This window comes from Vigna unguiculata, chromosome 9, assembly GCF_037176805.1.
Source record: "Vigna unguiculata cultivar grain cowpea cultivar isolate G323 ecotype 2 chromosome 9, ASM3717680v1, whole genome shotgun sequence".
Taxonomy (NCBI): domain Eukaryota; kingdom Viridiplantae; phylum Streptophyta; class Magnoliopsida; order Fabales; family Fabaceae; genus Vigna; species Vigna unguiculata.
The window spans coordinates 42,589,668-42,609,977 of record NC_140800.1 but is presented as its reverse complement, the minus strand read 5'-3'; the positions used below and the strand labels follow the sequence as shown (position 1 = coordinate 42,609,977).

The 20,310-nt window shown below is 30.1% G+C and overlaps 3 protein-coding genes across 3 annotated transcripts; 2 read left to right on the top strand and 1 right to left on the bottom strand.

Annotated features, from left to right (window-relative positions):
* The first annotated feature begins 1,832 nt into the window (after nucleotides 1–1,832).
* LOC114163886 (S-adenosyl-L-methionine-dependent methyltransferases superfamily protein) lies at nucleotides 1,833–7,220 on the top strand. The gene is made up of 13 exons (XM_028048259.2): nucleotides 1,833–2,126; nucleotides 2,202–2,260; nucleotides 2,360–2,410; nucleotides 2,520–2,655; nucleotides 2,821–2,906; nucleotides 3,083–3,181; nucleotides 3,380–3,433; nucleotides 4,434–4,578; nucleotides 4,806–4,867; nucleotides 5,487–5,574; nucleotides 5,788–5,862; nucleotides 6,598–6,759; nucleotides 6,849–7,220. The coding sequence occupies exons 1-13, from the start codon at nucleotides 1,904–1,906 to the stop codon at nucleotides 7,067–7,069; spliced, it is 1,461 nt and encodes a 486-aa protein (XP_027904060.2). The 5' UTR covers nucleotides 1,833–1,903; the 3' UTR covers nucleotides 7,070–7,220.
* Nucleotides 7,221–7,439: 219 nt separating this feature from the next.
* LOC114163887 (17.1 kDa class II heat shock protein-like) lies at nucleotides 7,440–8,292 on the bottom strand. The gene has a single exon (XM_028048260.2). The coding sequence runs from the start codon at nucleotides 8,178–8,180 to the stop codon at nucleotides 7,626–7,628; it is 555 nt and encodes a 184-aa protein (XP_027904061.1). The 5' UTR covers nucleotides 8,181–8,292; the 3' UTR covers nucleotides 7,440–7,625.
* Nucleotides 8,293–13,916: 5,624 nt separating this feature from the next.
* Nucleotides 13,917–15,578, top strand: LOC114164734 (uncharacterized). The gene is made up of 2 exons (XM_028049487.2): nucleotides 13,917–14,111; nucleotides 14,309–15,578. Exon 2 carries the CDS (start codon nucleotides 14,355–14,357, stop codon nucleotides 15,387–15,389), a length of 1,035 nt encoding a protein of 344 aa, XP_027905288.1. The 5' UTR covers nucleotides 13,917–14,111; nucleotides 14,309–14,354; the 3' UTR covers nucleotides 15,390–15,578.
* Nucleotides 15,579–20,310: the final 4,732 nt, after the last annotated feature.

Here is a 20,310-nt window from a genome sequence, read left to right as displayed (position 1 = left end):
GCAAAAGGTGAGGAAGTTCATAGGTATCTTCCGCTGACTATGTAAGTGTTTGGTTTGCAATTAAATTTTTTATAGTTGTTTTTAAATATTTCATAAATGGAGATTTTAAATAAAATTTCATGTTAAAATTGGATCAGACTTAAAATTCTATTTTTCAAAACAATAATTTATTTGAACCTCTCATCTTATTATTGGCACGTCACTCTCCACTTGACCCTTGTTTCTAGGAAGGGTCGTGGATATTACCTTGCACTCATATCACAACCTTAAATTAACGTTAAAACACTTTTCATAATCATGTCTTATGTCACCTTAAAGATAAAGTGTGATTTTATATTTTACAGTCAAATATGTAGAAATATTGCGGCACGTGAAGGTGAATAATCTTCCTTCTGTCATTTCCAACGCTAATTATTTTCTGCCTTGACCTTTTAAAATTATTTTAATTTAGTATAAAAAATTATCGTTAACATGCTAGCATCTGGAGAACGTTCACAGAAATTGCAAAAACACTGATCAGTAGTACGACAGATCAGAAATTCGAAAACGAAGCCATTGCTAATCTTTTAGCTAATATTTTTTTAAAAAGTAATTTGACTTAAGTCTCATGTGTTGACTTGTATTATTTGGCAAAGATTGTAGAGTTTTGAGCCTAGTTTTTCACATAAAAATTTGATGCTAAATTTATGCAATAAATTCTCAAGTTCAAAGGTGATTCAATTGATGTTACAAATTAGATACATTTCAAGTAATAAATAACTTATAGTTAAAATATTGACCGGGATTTCTTTTCATTAAAAATAATGCATAATAAATCAACACAGGTGGACTTATTGTAAAAAATGTACTCACTTTTAAAGTCCATAAGTTATGTAACTTTATTTTTGTGTTATTTTTTGTAATATTCATGTGATCCTAACTTTATACGCAATAAGATATATTTTAAGCTTGCCTTTAGTTAATTTTGGTGGTTCCAAATTAGATATTTAAGTCATATTTATGTGACTTTTCAGTGATTAATTATGATAAGCTCAAGCAATGAAATGTTATTTGATATTATTGGCTAACTGATTATAGGAACCAATGAAATAATATCTCGTGTTAAACATTTATTCTTAAGTGTGATTCAAAGATCACAACCACTTGGGTTAGGGATTTCTTCCGGGAATGTTCAAGGAATATCTATCAAGTTTCCAACTTTTGAAAAGTTGATATTCTACACAGCGTTGATATTGTGCTTTTTGGAGGGAAGTGTTCGTGGATCTTTCTTTTTGTGTTAATAGCTAAATATTAGTTATATATATTTTTTATTACAAGCTTAAAATATAAAATGCATAAGATAATATATTAAAATGATTTTGTTGTCATTTTTTACAACATGACAAATATAATACAAGAATTAGAGGCTACTAAAAGTTTGTATTTTCTAATTTACAGTTAAAGGTTAGTTGTGATTCTACTTCTACATTTTTTTTACATATAATTATTATTATTTTGTTTGGATTATTTAGTTCATTTATCATTTGAAGTTTTAAAAAATGATTTTATATATCTTCAATGCTTAAAGACTAAAAATATATTTTATAAAAATTAAAACAAAAATATATTTAAATTTATAAAATCAAAACCAGATACACTCTATATCCAAGTAATAAAAGCATAATTTAACCCTAGAATTAAATAGAGAAACATGCTTAAAAAAAAGGTGCGAAAAGAAGGAATCCAAATAAGTACGGGCCAGACTCGCTGGAATGGGCTTGCGTATAAATGTTCATAGACCGCAAAGACGACACCAATAGAGTCGTCGTTTCAGGCAAAAGAAGAGTGTGGGACAAAAAGTTTGGTTTATCGTGTAAATTAAGTGCAATGCAAAGACAAAAGACAAAACCCCTAAACCCTGGGAATGAAGAAGACGAAGAAGAATGTGGAAGAAAATGGGGGAGGAAAGTTCAGGGGTGCCGAGAGGTCTGCGTATTTCGCACGCAGAGAGGCAGCGAAGGTGCTGAGAGTTGTTCTCGAAGGAGACGCTAAGCGCCGCGCTCTTGCCTCCATCAAATCCCTCATCTATCAACCTTCCGTTAGGAACAAGAAGGCCACCTTCGCTCTCCTTTGTGAAACCCTAAAACGTAACTAACTAACTAACTAACTAGCTCTCTCTGGAATGTATCATTTCATTCACGTGTTCGGTGTTTCGTCCGCAGATCTTCCTATCATCAAGGATGTCTTGGAAGCTGCTTCCATTCTCAATACCAAGTGGAAGGTCATAAATCGTAATAACTTCACCGCATTATAACTTTGATTCTTCTTCGTTTCTACATTTTTTTTAACACGATGTGCTGTGTATGGTTGATTTTAGCAGAGGCAACAAGAATTGGTTTATATCATTGTCTATGATATCCTTTTCGGCCAGGTGAGGTGTTTTTTCTGTTGTAGTATTGTATGTAAGGGCTTTTTCTTCTACGACTTCTGCAAATTGAACTAGTTACTTATGTGGTTATGGCCAAACTTGAAATTTATAGGCGGTTTCACTAGTTGGTGATGCAGAGAAGTACCTTATGCGACACGAAGGCGCCCTGCGTTCGTCTCTTAAACAGCTTTTGTTACAGAGAAATGTGAAGACTGTTAAGCAGTTGATTGCTCTGCATGAAATTCCGGGTCCTTTTTCACATCTTCCGGTTTTTATGCATTTTATTAGATCTTATAGTTTGTGGATTGGTGCTTTTTACAGTTGATGCGCGGCAATGTTTTTTATTTCGAAGCTGATGCTTTATAGATGGTTGCTTTGAAATTGTTACATTTTGAATAAATGCTCTTATGCAGATGTTTCTGTACCTCGGTATGTTCGTGTAAATACGCTTAAATTGGATGTTGATTCTGCCTTGCTCGAACTTCAGAAAAATTACTCGGTAAATTCATCAAAATATTTCTGATGATCAACATTTTATATTTTAGTCAAAATGTTTACTTCCTTTTACTTTTAGGAAAGTATTTAACTGAATTCATAAAAGTCACCAGGTTTGCTTCATTGATTTAATCCACATTTTTTATTGACATGGATTATTGATTTTGCTGTATTAAATAGGTTCAAAAAGATAATCTGCTGGCTGAGTTACTGATACTCCCACCAGGTACTGATTTACATGATCACCCTCTAGTAAAAAATGGCAGTATCTTTATGCAAGTAAGGAATTACTCTTTCTTTTTCTTATATATATTTTTTTAAGAAGTTATAGATATTTATCATTATCTGTATATAGATCTCATTGGATGAAAAAGTTAATATCTTTTTGTATTTAAGAAACATACATTTCAATTCTGATTGCACGCTTTTCTTTCTTTTATAATCGTTTTGCTAACATGGAGACAAATCTTTGTGAAGGGTAAGGCAAGTTCCATGGCAGCACCAGCTCTTAGCCCTCAACCAGGATGGGAGGTGAGTTATTGCTGCAATGTAACAAACGTTTAAGATATGAATTTGATTCAATCATAGGTCCATTCTAGTTCTTCATTCCCTTGTAAACATCACCTATTACCATATCTTTTCTATCCTCACCCCAGTTCTAGGTTTGGATATTTTTTGCATTGGACTTGCAATTCTTTCTCTTTTCTTTCTTTTTCAAAAGTATTTCTGAAAAGAAAAGAAAGTTTGGCCTTATTTTTCCTCTTGGCAGTAAATTGTTAAATAAGTTCCTTTTTCCTGTTTCTGTATGTGTCTTTCAAGATTTTTCATAGCCATTTAGTAATTAACTAACTGGTCAAGCAAAAAGTAGAAAGAAAAGTAGAACTGATGTGGTCATAACACGTGGGAAGCTCTAGTCAATTAGTTTCATGAGTAAGTGTACCCTAACATATCTCATGCAATGTAACTTGATAAGACGATTTTATAGTAAGAGTGAGCTATTTACTCTGAAATTAGAGGTGAAGTAAGTATGCTACATTTACTGTTTAACAGATTATTCTGTCCATACTGGCCAAATTCTTTCTTAGATTGTTGGTCATCCTATTGGCGATTCAGGAATATTGAAGTATATTGTATTTAAGCTGTTATATTGGGTCCACAGATTATTTTGTTTTGGCTTCTATTTTTTAAAAATATTTTTTTTTCTTAATACATTAACTTGAAATATTTTTTGCTTAATTTTACTTGTATAAATCCACAGGAATTATTAACTTTGAAGGATTTCAAAGAAATGGCCAAGGTTACCATATGTAAATTAATTACTAGAATTTAAGTGAGCAACCACTCTGTATGTATGTGCCATGTGCTTGCTGCCTGCTGCTCGTTTTAATTGCCATGTTATGAATGTTCAATTTTTAAATTAAACTATTACTACAGAAATCAGAGTTACATAAAAAAAGTGATGTTGAATCCTTGAGATATTTTGTTAGTTATTCCAATCCTTACTAATTGCACACCTCAAATGTATTTGAAGGTTATCGATGCGTGTGCAGCACCGGGAAACAAAACTATTCACCTTGCTGCCCTTATGAAGAGTAGGGGAAAGATTGTAGCATGTGAGCTGAAAAAAGAAAGAGTTAAGCGATTGAAAGACACTATAAAGCTATCTGGGGCATCTAGTATCCTTTGATGTTATATCTAGATGCTTACTGATAGCCTTTTCAATGTCACAACAATAAATGTCTTGGATGTTTTTTGAAACGACAGGTTATGCTAGTTGTCTAGAATCAAGGTCTCTTTTTTGCATTTAGTGTCTCCATAGCTGACGAGCATTAAATTCTGGAAATTTTTTTTTAGTTAATTTTTGGTTGGTGGTTTTAACTGCCAAACTTAACCCCAAGTTCAGACATACAAGTCCTGAATGAGGATTTCTTGAACATAAATCCCAAGGATCCTTCATATTCTAAGGTGAAGTATATTTCCTAATCTGTAGTTAAATATTTTTGTTTAAAGGGGTATATTGGGGTGGCTGCTAATAGATTGACTGATCTTGTATTATCAAACTGGACATAATAATCAATACATCTGCAGTTTTCTTCTAAACTTCAATAATTCAATTCATGAAATGTTTTTTATGTTTTGTAATTTTGCATTGCAATAAGGAGTTAATGATATGTTTTGTTGGTCCTTTGTATGATGAAGTTTTGTAATCTGCTGAATGCTTCTGGTAACTTCGATTCTGTACAAAAATCTACACCAGAGTAAAAGAGAGATGATGTGTTTCATTCGTATTTTCTCCTATTGGAGGAGTTAAGCCTCACTAAACGGCTAATCCTCCTGTTGTAAGAGCATATATTTTTTTCTTATTGGAGGAGTTTACTCATTTAACTGAATAGCTAACCCTTATGTTGTTAGAACCTACACTGTTTATTTTTCTAAGTCCTGTGATAGCGTTTTAGGTTTCTATCAATCGGGTAAGGAAAATACAACTTTTATAGAGTTATTTGTTAATTTGTCTTACGGATTGAAGTTTTATTTAGTTCATATGTGTGCTTGTGTCTAATTATCATTAGATCTATCATGACAGGTGAACGCTATTCTCTTGGATCCTTCCTGCTCTGGTTCTGGTACTTCTGCCTCAAGACTAGACCATCTGCTCCCATCTAAAACAGCAGGTTAATTTTCTTCTACAAATGTATATTGTATCTGCCTAGCTGTCAAACTCTAAACCTGGCCATTATAGTACACTGTCAATTACTGTCATGTAAGACCTGGTTTGAAGTATTGGACACATTTTTAAGATTTTAATACCAGATTAAGTATAAAAATTTCCTTTCCTTCTTTTCTATGATGACTTACTTTTTAACCGTAAACTTCTGACTCCATAGGTCAGGATACTGATATGGAAAGATTGAGTAAGCTTGCAACTTTCCAGAGAAAGGCTCTTGAGCATGCTTTACTTTGTAAGTTAGTTCGTTTCTTCCTTGTCCAGATCATTTATCAATCTTCATGTTTCTAGATTTTTTAGAAACTTAATAACAGTCTCCAAATTCTTTACTGGGGCAGCTTAGAAGTTTCGGTTTCTTTTTCTAAATGATTTCATTCTAGTATACACTTGACAAATATGAACGTAAGATTTTAACATTTTTTTTAATTTTTCCAAAATTAAGACATTCCAAAAATTAGAATTGTTTCATTTGCCAGTTCTAGCTGGATTGACAAATAAAACTCCCAAACTTGTCTCAATGTTACTGGGAAAATATCTGAGTTCATCGGGTATATGAATATCCATTCCTATTTTAAATTACAAAAATACTTATTTGGTAGGCTATTTCAAAACTTTTATAATTATAATTTTTTTATTGTTATTTAACATTAAAGAGGAAAAATGTTTTCTCTGGTTCAATTTTTATTTTTTGAAAGAAATATTTATTAAATGTTGGATGAACATCGTTATACAGTTATGTGACAGATAAGAATGAGATAAATTTCATATCTATCATTGAGTATAAATTTTTACTTTCGGGAACTCATCTCCGGTTCGAGGTCCTCAAAAGAATTGTCTATAGTACATGTTCTATCAACCAAATTCAGAATGAAGATGTCTTTCCTTAATATACAAATAACACATGAACTTGAGATTTGAATTGTTCTGAAATTAAGAAATGTTCGAAAATTTTGAATTGTTTATTTGGCAGTTCCTGCTCTTGAAAGAGTTGTCTATAGTACATGTTCAATCAACCAAATTGAGAATGAAGATGTCATCAAATCTGTTCTTCCCATTGCCGAATCATATGGATTTCAATTGGCGAAGCCCTTCCCCGAGTGGCAATGCCGTGGTCTTCCGGTGTTTGAAGGCTGTAAGTACTAATTTTACACAGCAGCACAGTTCCTGGTCTATCATTGTTTTGCACCATGATTTTTACACGCTTGCTTTTTTACATTTCAGCTGAATGCCTGATTCGGACAGATCCTGCCGAGCATGGCGAGGGTTTCTTCATTGCTTTGTTTGTTAGGAAAGATGCGATATCTTCGGAGTGTTCAAATAAAAACGAAACTAGAAGTTTCCGTAACACTTCCGTAATTAAAAACGCGCAAAGAAAGAAGAAACGTATGCCGTTTATTGGCACTAATCCATTCAAAATGTGGTTATATGATCAAGTGATGTAGCTTCCGAAGGTGACCAAGATAGAATTAGAGTTGTCAAATGGTTTAAATTTATTTTTTAATTCAAAACAGTGTATTTTAAAATTATTTTGACGGCATTTGCCCATTTTGCTACATACCTGCATATTAGTTAATATTGATTGAGTTTTGTCTAGCCTGGGCTGATAGAGAGCAGATTTCCATGTTATTTACCGCGCTGTATTCCAAAGCTAACAGTATTGATGTGTGGCGTTAAAAGATGGAGATGGTCAATTAGTGGGGTAAAGTCAGTTCTGTCAATTTAACCTGCTAAAAATATGGCAGAGTGTGTTGTCTAACACCCCCCGATGATGCCTTAATTCTGCTTTAGTGATTAGAAATCAGAGGGATTAGAAAAATTAAAGTTCATTTCAAAGCATTCATAATAATATCACTGCATTTCAGATCACATTCATAGTGAGACCAACAACAAAAACCGAAGGAAAGACACAAAACCATATAACCTCATACAGAACATGAAAGCAGGGGTTGAGATAGGTGTAATGTAGTGCAGTGCAAAAGACCTTGAAAATTAAGAAATTTAACCAATCTTGACCTCGATAGTCTTGGGCTTCTTGGGCTCAGGAGGAGGCAACTTGTTGACGGTGACAGTGAGCACACCATCCTGGCAGACGGCAGATATGGCATCAGTGTTGGCATTGTCTGGGAGTGTGAACTTGCGCATGAACTTTCCCACTCTTCTCTCCATCCTCAAATACTTGGCCCCTTCCTTCTCCTCCTCCCTCTTTCTCTCTCCGCTTATGATTAGCACATTGTCCTCCTCCACCTGCACCTTAATGTCCCCAGATTTCAAGCCAGGCATGTCGATCACGAACACATAAGAGTTCGGATACTCCTTCACGTCCACAGGGGTGGCAGCCATTGCCTTTGCATCTCGAACGTACGTCCGCGTCGGTGCGCTTAAGTTCTTCTCTGCGTCCTCTGTCATATCCATCATCCGGTGCAGAGTGGAGAACAAGGGAGAGTCCAATTCCATCAGCCTGATATCCATTTTCTTTCCTTCTTCTCTCCTACAAACAACTGCTTCTGATGTGATTTTATTTTCTATGCAGAGTCTCGGGTGCATTTTGGCCATTTATAAGGGTGACAGGGTAAGAATGGGAGGTTCCAGAAAGACTCACAGAATAAGAGTAGGAACTTCGAGGAGGTTCGCCACTTAATTCCCATGCTTCTGGTAGGCTCCAGAACACAACAGTGCTTCACTCTTTCTTTTCTTAAAAAACAAAATCCAAAATTAATTATTCTTTGGACTTTACCCTGGCCCATTTTGCATTTCCCTCACATTTAACCCCTAAACCTTTTTCGGGTCACATACCACTATAATCAAAGTGTAACATATATTATGCACAATTGGAACCTTTACTGTATAGTTTTCTTACGAATATAAAATAAATAATTTTTTTATAAAATCAAGAACGTTTCATGGTCTTATCATAAGTTATTTTTGTACTTGTCTAGACTTATGATAGGAACATAAGTTGTACAATTATTTTTTGTCTAGATATGCCTGTATAGAGAGAAGCGTGTAGTAGTGGCATTTTTTTTGTAGTGTTGTTAGATTCGTTGAGCTTTGAGTTAAATGCATGATACGTGGTTGTTAACAGGATCATTCCCTTCCACGTGCCTCACTGTTTCACACCCTACTCACACAACCTAACGTATGCCCTTTACTTCTCTAAAATTGCAAAAAGATAAGTTTTTAAATAAGTTATTTTTTAAACTTATTTATTTTATATTATTTATTATGAATTTAAATAAACTATACAAGATTATGCCAATAATAATATTATTTTATTAATTTATTTTTTCGCTATAGATAATAACATGTTCAAATTATTAAGACGAGGCTTTGTAAATAAGGGTCCAAACTTTTACAATACTGGTTGTCATAAATAGATAATTAATTATATGTAATTAATTTAACCTTCGTGTTAAATTATTCCATAAAATTACAAAAGTTATTATAATGATTTTTAAGGTATGTTTAAAAGTTTAGTATTCATAAAAGTTATTAATGCAAGTTTATCTACGAAATCATAAATAATATTTTCATAAACAATAATATATATATATATATATATATATATATATATATATATTACTCGTATAAATTGTTATAACAATATTTATATTGAATTCTAAATAAAATAGTCCTCACTATTAGTAAAGCAAATTATTTTATATAATACACTATTATCGTGTTAAACCTGTTTTGATTGGGCCAAAAGCACCAAACCCATTAGTTGGACCCACCTTTTTTTTATGTAGTTATGAATGATAACATTTTAACTTTTTCAGAGTAAAAAAAAAAACTTCTATATTATTCATCATGTATCATTTAAATAATAGCTTTAATAAATTTATTAAAATAATATACTGATAAAATATTTATAAAAAAAGTTATATGTAATTCATAATAGTGAAAAATAACTTTTAAATTGGAGAATACTTTAGAACAGTTAATTGTGAGCCATTTCTTTAGTCATGTTCATACTTCCCTAATTTACACTTTTAACAAGAAAGAAACATGCATGATTAAGACTATGAATACAAAATACTACCATTTATGCTAACCAGCATTAATATAAATGATTGTTAATAGATATCCACGTATATTAGTTGAGTTTTTTTAATGTTTTTTCTATTTTACAAAGTATAAAGTATTATTTAATAAATTAATCTCTTTGATATTTACTATATAAAATACCTAAGTTTAAATTATTAAACAAATTATAGTAGTATAAATATATTGATATTAAAATATTAAAATTTAATAGAGATAATTATATATATATATATATATAATATTATAATACATTACATTTTACATTAATTATATTTAGTAATGTAGTATGTTTACCTTTTATACTGGTTATCAACAAAAGTAAGAGTCTTTCAATATTTATATAAGTAACATCTATATTGGTTTTCTAACTTGTATAAAGGGCTAAAATAACTGTAAATCTTTTATTAAAGTAGTTTATCAGTATTTTTTTTCTTCTTAAATTTCCTTAAATCTGTAGAAATATTTCTTAGTTTAGTTTTCAAAAATCGAACATGAAATTAATATTGATGTTTGTTTCACTATGATAAAAGTCTCTTCTACTTTTATTAGATTGTGTTAGAAAAGTTATGAGTTTCTTTCTTTTTTTGAGAGAGAGCAAGATATCGAGAGATTCGGTATTAATAAATTTGAACAAGTTTATGTAAAAAACTAAAATATTATTTCTAATTGAAAATCTAAAATAATAAATTTATGAATTTCTAATTTATAAACCTTAAATAATAAATTTATGAATCTTTTGTTTGTATACTACTATTTTATTTATTTTTGACTAATCTCTAATTTACCTTAAATTATAACAAAAGTCATCATTTTATATCTAAGATATATATTTATGAAAAAGAAATGATAAAGGGAACAATTCTTCATGAGTAGATATAATATAATAAATTAAAAAGTCAAAGATCCCAAATTTCATATTAAGACGTTGCAGTAAAATAGAAGTCAGTTTCGTGAAGGTGATTATTTTTTGACAACGTGAAATAGAAATGTCTCTAAAGAAAGACATAAAAGTTATATGTGTGTAACAAGACAATAAAATCGCAATTGACAAATTTTTTTTCTTGAGAAAAAACATAAAAAATAAAAAATGAATAAAATATATAAAAACCTAAAAACAATAAAAAATAATATAAATAATTTTATTGTTTATTAACATTAAATATTATGATTTATAAAAGAAATAAAAATCTGTATTATTCTTAAACTCTATTCAGATCTGTCCCTTGCGATAACTTTAAAGAAATAAAGGTGAATCCTTGTTGCAACAGACCATGGTTTTATGGCAATGCAACCATGAAGTCGACACTTAGCCTAATAATGATAAAACTTTTAAAGTGTTCCTAACTTACATTTTTGTTGGATTAGTATACTGTATGAACGTGACTCTGTCGATGATGATTAATGAGAGTTGTTTATTGGGATTATTTATAATGAGTTGCTTATAAATTGACGACAAAAAGTTTGAATTTATTTTAATTTAATAATTTTTTGTTAGTACTTCTTACTGAGAGTGTTCTCAAGAAGAAGTAAGTATGGGAGAAAAATATGTTTTATGTGTGAGAAGAAAGCGTTAATTGATTAGAGATGTTGATTATTAAAAATGTTTTTATTAGATACAAAATGTTATTGCATAAAAAAAAAATCACGAAAAAAACGAAAAAGGTAAACAATTTTAGAATGTGTTTTTACCTATAAATAGGAGTTGTTCATAAATGGTGGTTATGGAAATATGTTTTGTTGTCTTATTTATAATTTTTTCACCTCTTATAATGTACTTTTGTATTTTAGCTTTTTACTTTGTATATTTTTATCTTGTTTTGGATGCAAAATGCTTGAGGGAAATAAAAGAGACAAGATTTATCATGTTGCATAATGAAATCTGTGACATTAAAACTAATTGGCATATAATAAAAGAGTTTTATTTAAATAATAAATGGTATATATTTATTAACCTTTTATTAATATATACTATAAAATAAATTACTTTATTTTATGACTTTTGATATAAATAATTTTAAATAATAGAATTTTCACTTAATTATATCATTTTCATCTCAATTAATCATTAAGATGAATCACAGACAGTCAAAATAAATTATCAAATCTAATGCAATTGTTGATTGATAAAAAATAATTTACAAAAATTATAAGCACATTATCCAAAGAATATAAAAAATATATGTATATATAATTAATTATAAATCATTTATTTGTATTAATTTTCACAATTTAATTATTAACTTGTTAATTTCTGGACTGACTACTAATTTAACATACCGATCAAGTTAATGGTTGATTTTTAAACCCCATTGTATTTGAGGATCAATAATAACTTGTAAATAAAATTAAATAGAGTATGCAATATTTGAATTTTTTTAGGACCTATAATACAAATTATTATTGATGTTTGAGAACATTGAGAGAGTGTAGAGAGAAGAACTGAAATGATATCATATGTGTCAGCTCATTTACTAACTAATGATTTTGAGCCGCTTTATGAAAATGAAATATATATTTTCATAATATAATTATATTGGTGGAATTATTTTTAATAATAAATATAGGAATTTGATATAGAATTTTCAATATATATATATATATATATATATATATATATATATATATATATGCTAAAATAACATTTAAATTGGTTAACCATGACAATTTTATTTTATATAATTTTTTTAGGATTAAATATATTTTTTGTCACTTAACTTTTAGTGAATTTTAGAATTAGTTCATTTCAAAACTCTGGACCAATTTAGTCATTCATTTTTTGAAATATGTGGATTTAGTTCTTTTAATCAAAATTTGTTATGTTTATTTGACGTTTCGTACGTATTTTAGGATTGTATTTGAGTTGTTTATACGGTTTAATACATTTTTGCTTTAATATTAAGTCAAATATTGTTATGAAATACGTTTGAAATGTCACATAAATTTAACAAATTTTGATTAAAATGACTAAATCCGCATATATTAAAAGATGAAAGACTAAATTTATCCAAAATTTTGAGATAGATTAATTATAAAATTTACTGAAAATTAAAAAATTAAAAACATATCTAACATTTTTTTATTAGCAGCTCCTCGTAATAGATAAATAATAATAATAATTAACAATAATGATATACAAAATAAAATGTATATTATTATAAAATAATAAAAGGAACAGTGACCTAACTGAAAAAATCACAGTTAAATGATTGTCCTATTCTATCTTATATAAAATTGTGTTTAAAGTATTGACCCATCCCAAGTCACCAATCAGCTGCCAATTCATGAAAAATATGAAAGAAAAAATGTATAACACTATTCACTTATTTCTGTTAGTTCTTATAACAATTCATAACTGCCTCTTTTCATTATGTTTTTCTAATTTTCATGCTTCTACCACGTCCTTCACACATAACAACAGCGTGAGTTTTCTGTTAGAGTCAAAACCATGTAAAGTTGCTATATTAAAATTAATATAACATAACAAATATTTATTAAATTAGAATTTATTTACAAAAATTCCTTAATATTAAAAAATACATCAGTGTAAAAAGAAACAAAAATTCACGAATGGAAAATAAATCCACAAAAAGAAATTAGTTCTCTCTAGATAACATATCAGTAAGTAAAAAGAAGATTACTGTGCTTAAATCCGCAGCAATGATGGTCCCGCTTGGCCATGCCATGGTCCCCTATTGTATTATGCTTCTCTTTAAAAATCCACCTTAACTCCTTTTACATCTTTCTCACACCTCATCACTCCATTACACTCTCAACATCTTTTTATTATCTATATTTATGCGACACTTTCATTCATCTTTTGTAAAATATAACGTAATTTCTAACCACATCTTTGGTCAGACAATTTAAGGATAAGTGATTGAAAACTGCTTTTACAGGCAGATTGGATAATTACGTAAATTGTTAATGTGACAATTTTTGATTATCACATCAACAATCCACGAGATTATTCGTCTATAACAAATGACATTCAATCACTTATCTTTAAATCGTCTGACAAAAGACTTTGATCAGACTAAGAATATCTATAGATACGACCTTCATCCCACGTTGTTTTTCAAATTTTTCTATTGTTTTTCATTACATAAAATAGATAAACTTGTTAGAAAATGAAATAATTTAATTTGAACAGTAAAATACAACACCCAAAATACACCGATACATCAACAGACACCTGTCCATTACTTGATGCCAAACCCTCTCTATAATATTCCTAACATAACCCCTTCCCATACCCTCTCTTTCTCTTTCACGCACCATATCAACTGTGCCAACACTCTCTCAAATTCGTTTTTTCTTTACCTTAGTCACTGCCGCCGTTAGGTTTTTCCCTCTCATCTTCCTCTGCACTACGCCATAGCCACACACCTTCATAATTAAGAGATGAACTGCTGAAAAACCATGGTCATGATGACACTCTTGGTAAGACCCATGCTTCACTCTCATCAACATCAACCCCTTTTTTCTCCCAATAAATGTTTCACTCTTTCACACTAATCCATCCTCGTTCCCAAATCTCCCTCCGCAAGAAGAAAAAAAAATATATCAAACACTTCATTTTTATTTTTTTTATTACTGGTAGTAACCTTAGCATCCCCAACCTTACCTTTTGTTTGAAGGAAGCGAAGGCCAAACCCTACCCTTAAATTCTCCGAAGTGGCGAAGATGAGTTTGGGCACCGCCGAGGACGATTCGGGTTCTGAAATCCACATCCCAGCGGAGATTGATTGGCACATGTTGGATAAGTCCAAGTTTTTCTTCCTGGGCGCCGCCTTATTCTCCGGCGTTTCCTTCACGCTCTACCCCATGGTCGTGTTGAAGACGCGCCAGCAGGTTTCCTCCTCGCGCTTCTCATGCCTCAACATGTCCTGCGCCATTATGCGCTACGAGGGTCTCAGAGGCTTCTACAAAGGCTTCGGCACTTCCCTCATGGGAACCATCCCCGCGCGTGCGCTCTACATGGCGTCGCTTGAAGTCACCAAAAGTAACGTCGGGACCGCTTTGCTCAAATTGGGGTTCTCCGAGACCACGGCCGTGGCGGTGGCTAATGCCGCCGCGGGTGTTACTTCCGCCATGGCGGCGCAGCTGGTGTGGACCCCGGTTGATGTCGTGAGTCAACGGCTCATGGTTCAGGGGAGTGGAGGGAGTAAAACCATTCTGGCGAATCTCAATTCCGAGAGCTACAGGAACGGATTTGACGCGTTTAGGAAGATTCTGTGTGCTGATGGAGCAAGAGGGTTCTACAGAGGGTTTGGGATTTCGATATTGACTTATGCTCCTTCCAATGCCGTTTGGTGGACTTCTTATTCCATGGTTCACAGACTCATTTGGGGTGCTTTTGGTTCCTACATGAGTAAGGGTAAAGGTGAAAGCAATGATAATTTGAGTGGTTTTAGGCCTAATTCGAAGACAGTAGTGGCGGTTCAAGGGCTAAGTGCGGTTATGGCAAGTGGGGTCTCTGCAATTGTGACAATGCCTCTTGATACCATTAAGACAAGGTTGCAGGTGTTGGACAATGAAGAGCATGGGAGAAGAAGACCATTAACTTTTGTTCAGACGGTGAGGAATTTGGTGAAGGAAGGTGGATTAGCCGCTTGTTACAGGGGTTTGGGGCCAAGATGGGCTTCCATGTCATTGTCTGCTACAACCATGATTACTACCTACGAGTTTTTGAAAAGAATGTCTACCAAGAGTCAATAGGATTGACTCATGATAGACCAGCCAAGTAAAAGATTGTTTGTTAGGAATTAAGAAATTAGGATCACTTGTTCTTTGCTTGGAATTTTCTTTCTAGTTTGTATTAGTGGACCTTATCTGTATATGCAGCTTTTTCTTTTTAAATTTGTTTGGATCTTTTTTACCAAATACAATACCTATGATTTTTACTTATTTTGAGGTTGTCTTTTGGATTTTACAAGTATTCGCCAACCTTAAGGATGCGGTGAATGGGGGCTCTGGCCTTTGAGGATTGCAGAGGACGTGGTAGAGACCAGAGGCATGAATGCAGGGTCGTGTTGAAAATCAGTCCCAAAACTGAAATTCTCCTTCTAAGTTCTATCTATATTTTAGTGGCTGCTTTGCTTTATATTTACACTACCCAAAGCTCATTATTGTATTGTAAATTGTAAGATCTGGTCGGGAGTTATGATTGAAATTTCGCATAGAGTAAGTAAATCCCATAAAACATAAGGTAGGATCATTATCATTACCATCGGTGATGCTGAGAATCAATTAGTTGAAGGACCAACTTTTGGGTGATGTGATAGTTTATTCTAAAATATAAGTAAAGATATATTATTTCTAATTCTGTCCTGCAAAAAGAAAAACAAAGCAATTTTTGTTACCACACAAAATTAGCCACCAGAGCTATTTTTATTAGCATTCTAAAACTGGCTTCCCAATCGACAATCCTAAAGTTATATGATGTCAACATTATGTCTAAATTTTAAATAAGACGTGGACATCGTGAAAGTGAGACTTGTTTAGAATTTGGGATCTAGTATCAATGGTGAGAAAGATAAAATTAGAAATGTAAATGATAGAAAATGAAAATGTTGAGTTGAAATAAAGTTGAAAAGTAAATAAAAACAATAAATAAAATAATAATTTTTTGATAATTTTTTAGGATTAAATATGATTTTGATCTATGAAGTTTCGGTAAAATTTGAAATTGATTCATCTTCGAAATTTTTGATCAATTTATTCATTCATATTTAGAAATGTATGTATTTAGTCATTTTAACCAGATTATGTTAAGTTTATCTAATGTTTCAAGCGCATTTCATGATAGTATTTGAATTGTTTACATCATTTGACCTATTTTTTTTAAATGTTAACTCAAATATTATCATAAAACGCGTTTGAAACTTTAAATAAACTTAACAAAATTTTATTAAAAATATTAAATCCACACATTTAAAAATATAAAAGACTAAATTAATCAAAAATTTCGATCAAGAAATAATTCCAAATTTTACTTAAACTTAAGAAATAAAAATATATTTAATTTTTCTTACCTACTTATTCGAAAGAGTTAGAAATGGATAAAAAAAAATAAGTGAAAATATAAAAGGGTGTAAATAAGCAGACAAAGCAGATGAGAGAGGTGCGGCTCCTGAATGTTGTCCTCTGTCGAAACTAGGGGCTGAAGAGGAAACCATTTTTGGTGTGAAATGTGACATAAAAAAAATGATGGAACCTAGTTATTTTTTTCTGCGTACTGGCATGTGTAAAATCTGAACCAGTGCAATGAATTGGCATTAGCATTTCTATGGACCATTAAGGACGAAAATCTGTGGGCCAATCCCTTGAAAATGATGAGGCAGGTGTGTCATAATGCAAAACCTTTTACCATGGAAAGTGCCAGAAATTTAAGCACAGAGGCAGTGACAAATGGTAGAATGTGAATAGGATAACTTTTGTCCAAGTTTAAAACTCAGAAGAATCAGAGCTCACTGTTACCATGCGCTTTCAGACAAACATGGTTAAATATTATTCTACGCCAATCAAAGTTACCATCAAATTCTCAGTTTTTCTTCATTTTTGGAAACCATTTTAGCAACAGAGTTCCTTGCTTGTGGTGTCACCGCTACTTTTGACCGCAAAAACAAAAATTGAAAAAAAAAATGTAAGTTTATCGGATCCTCGTGGAAACATATGTAAGGTTACGTCAGTTCTAATGCTTCCAATCACAATTTAAAACATTTCTGTATAAGTTAAAACATTATTTATTTATTTTTTTATTTAACTAAATTTAAATAAATTTTTATATCATAAAATTATGTTTTTTAAGATATCATAAATCGTGGTTAATGTCGTCTTTAAAATAATTATAGTAAAAGTCAATAAATTTCTTATGTATAATTGTGATGAGGTAGCAATGTGAAATAATATATTTTTAAAAGTAATAATAATTTAATTTAATTTATAATAATAATAATAATAATGTTTTTTCTTAAAACGAGAGGATAGAAACTCAAAGCAAAGTAATAGATTAATAAATATAATTTGGATATAATTTAAGTACAGTAATAATAGTAATTGGAAATTAAATTTATGAAAAAACATAAATTATACTTTATCAATTTGTCTTATTTTTTACCAGAATAAATGGTGTACGCAGAAAAAATTCAACTAATTACTAGTGGTCTTTTTTGAATGGATGAGTTTAATAAAGTGATATTTAAGTTCAAATACTAATGGATGAATTACATCACATATACTAATGGATGAGTTTAATTTATATCGTGATTTTATCATTTATAAGTTCCTTCCATTTAGCAATAAATTAATATGACATGGTGTTAAAATTAAAATGAGATTTTAATGAGAACAAAATGATGTAAATACTTAGGTAAAGATAGGAAAAGACAGAATAAACAATAAAAAGGCTTGGAGGAGTAAGAAAATATACGCCCATTAAAAGATTTTTGGTTTAGTTAATTATTATTGACATTAAATGAGCATATTGAACAAAGATAAGTAGTATAAATATTTTTTTTCTATATTAAATAAATTGTAGGAATTAGGATGTTGTTATTAACTTTTGGACACAAACAATATTATGTTCTAAAGAAAACTTTGTTCTAGAAATTAAATGACAGTAAGATTTGTTGACGTTTAATTTAAGATAATGTTGACCAAGTATTATTGAAATCACGAGTTGAAAATAAATGATTTGATCGATTGGAACATCTTAGAAGTCAAAAGAAAAGAAGACAAAAGTGATTCATATAAGAGGCAAGCAAGAAAATGAGTAAACCAAATTGTAAAAACAAGATTGTGAGAGAATTATTTAAGTATTGTGTTTCTTAACTAATGAACAAAAAGTTTAAATATAATAAAATGAGGTCTTAGAAATTATAATAATTAGATAAATAAATAAGGTTAAATAAATATTTAAAATAAAATATAAAATGATTTTTTAGTTATAATTTAAAATTTTTATTTTAAATTATGATAAGAATAAAATAGTTTATTAATTATTTAATATAGAAGGTTTATTTTATTTTAAAAAGATTATGATTAATGACAACAAAATTTAATAATTATTTAATTCGTAAGATTTATTTTATTTAAAAAGATTAAGAGATAAAATGATTTATTTAAATTATTATTTTATTTAAAGTTTTTTTAAAATATAAAAGGTTTTGATAACATTTTAAAATATTTTTTAAGAAATAAGATTTTTGAAAATAATATTTCAATTAAGAAAATATTAAATAAATTCTCAATGAGATAAATTGGTTATAAGGAGTGTATAAAGTGAATTAGATTTCATTAATATAATAATATATCTAATATTTTTTTCTGTAGTTAATATTATCTCAAGATAACGAAATTTTTAGGTTTAGAATTCCATTAAGCGATTTAGACGGTCTAAGACACTAAAAAAAGTAAAAATGTGATAATTTTTTTAAAAAATGAACGTTTTGAAGTATTCTTTTTATAGGAACATGTAGGAAGCGACGTAGAGTTTGAAGTAAAGATTAAATGATTAGTTTAAATGTTTGAATATCTAGATAAGTAAGGGGACAACATTCTTGTTTGTTTGTTTTATTGGTTTTTATGTGTGTAGAAATGGTGAACTATGTTAATGGTTATTTGAAAATTTGGTCGTATGTGTATATGGGATATAATTATATAATTGATGTGTTTTGTATTTGTGTGGAACACTTTGTATGGACAAGAGCGTTATTGTATGAGCAAGAGTGTGAACTTTGCACGTAAGACTCTGTATAAGCAATGGGGAGTGGATTCCATCATTGAGTTTTTGTGCAAGCGGTGAGGAGTTGAGCTCTTTATAAGCGAATGACTGGTAATATCTATGTAAGTGGCATAACCAATAACCTTGTGTGAGTTGAGATATTGGGCATACTCTATGGGTCAAGTGGCTAGGAGCTTTAGGTGAGCAAACAATTGATAGTTCTCTATGAGAGGTCAAATTATTAATAAACTGACTAAGTCATGTAATTAATTAGTAAACTTATCCATTTTTGTAATAAATGAATTAAAATAGTTCATTTTTGTAAAAAATCCTACATAAATTATTAATATGTTCTAACAAATTATTTGATATATAATAAATACATATATATATATATATATATATATATATATATATATATATTGATATGTTCTAACAAATTATTTGATACCTAATAAATACATGATTTATTTTTTAGTTGTTATGTTTTCGATGAGATAATATAAGTTTTAATAACGACCTAACTAGTGTTACATGTATTATTGATATGTTCTAACAAATTATTCTATACATAATAGATACATAATTTATTTTTTCTACTACCTACCATATATTATTAGTCCAACATATTTTTAGTTTTAAAAGGGGTTGAGTTACAAGACAACATAATAGGAAGATAATCGATCTATTTTATTATCTTTATATACATTTTTATATACATTGCCTTTGTTGGAATCATCCCTTATTACAATAATCATCCTTAGTTATTAATTAGAACCATCACCTTTCAATTAGTTTCTTTTACCACTTTCATTATTAGTATCAGTGTATGATGTAATTTTAATCACATTAACTACCATTCTATCCTCATCATTATAAACATATATTTTTTGGTCATCACTATTAGCATAATAC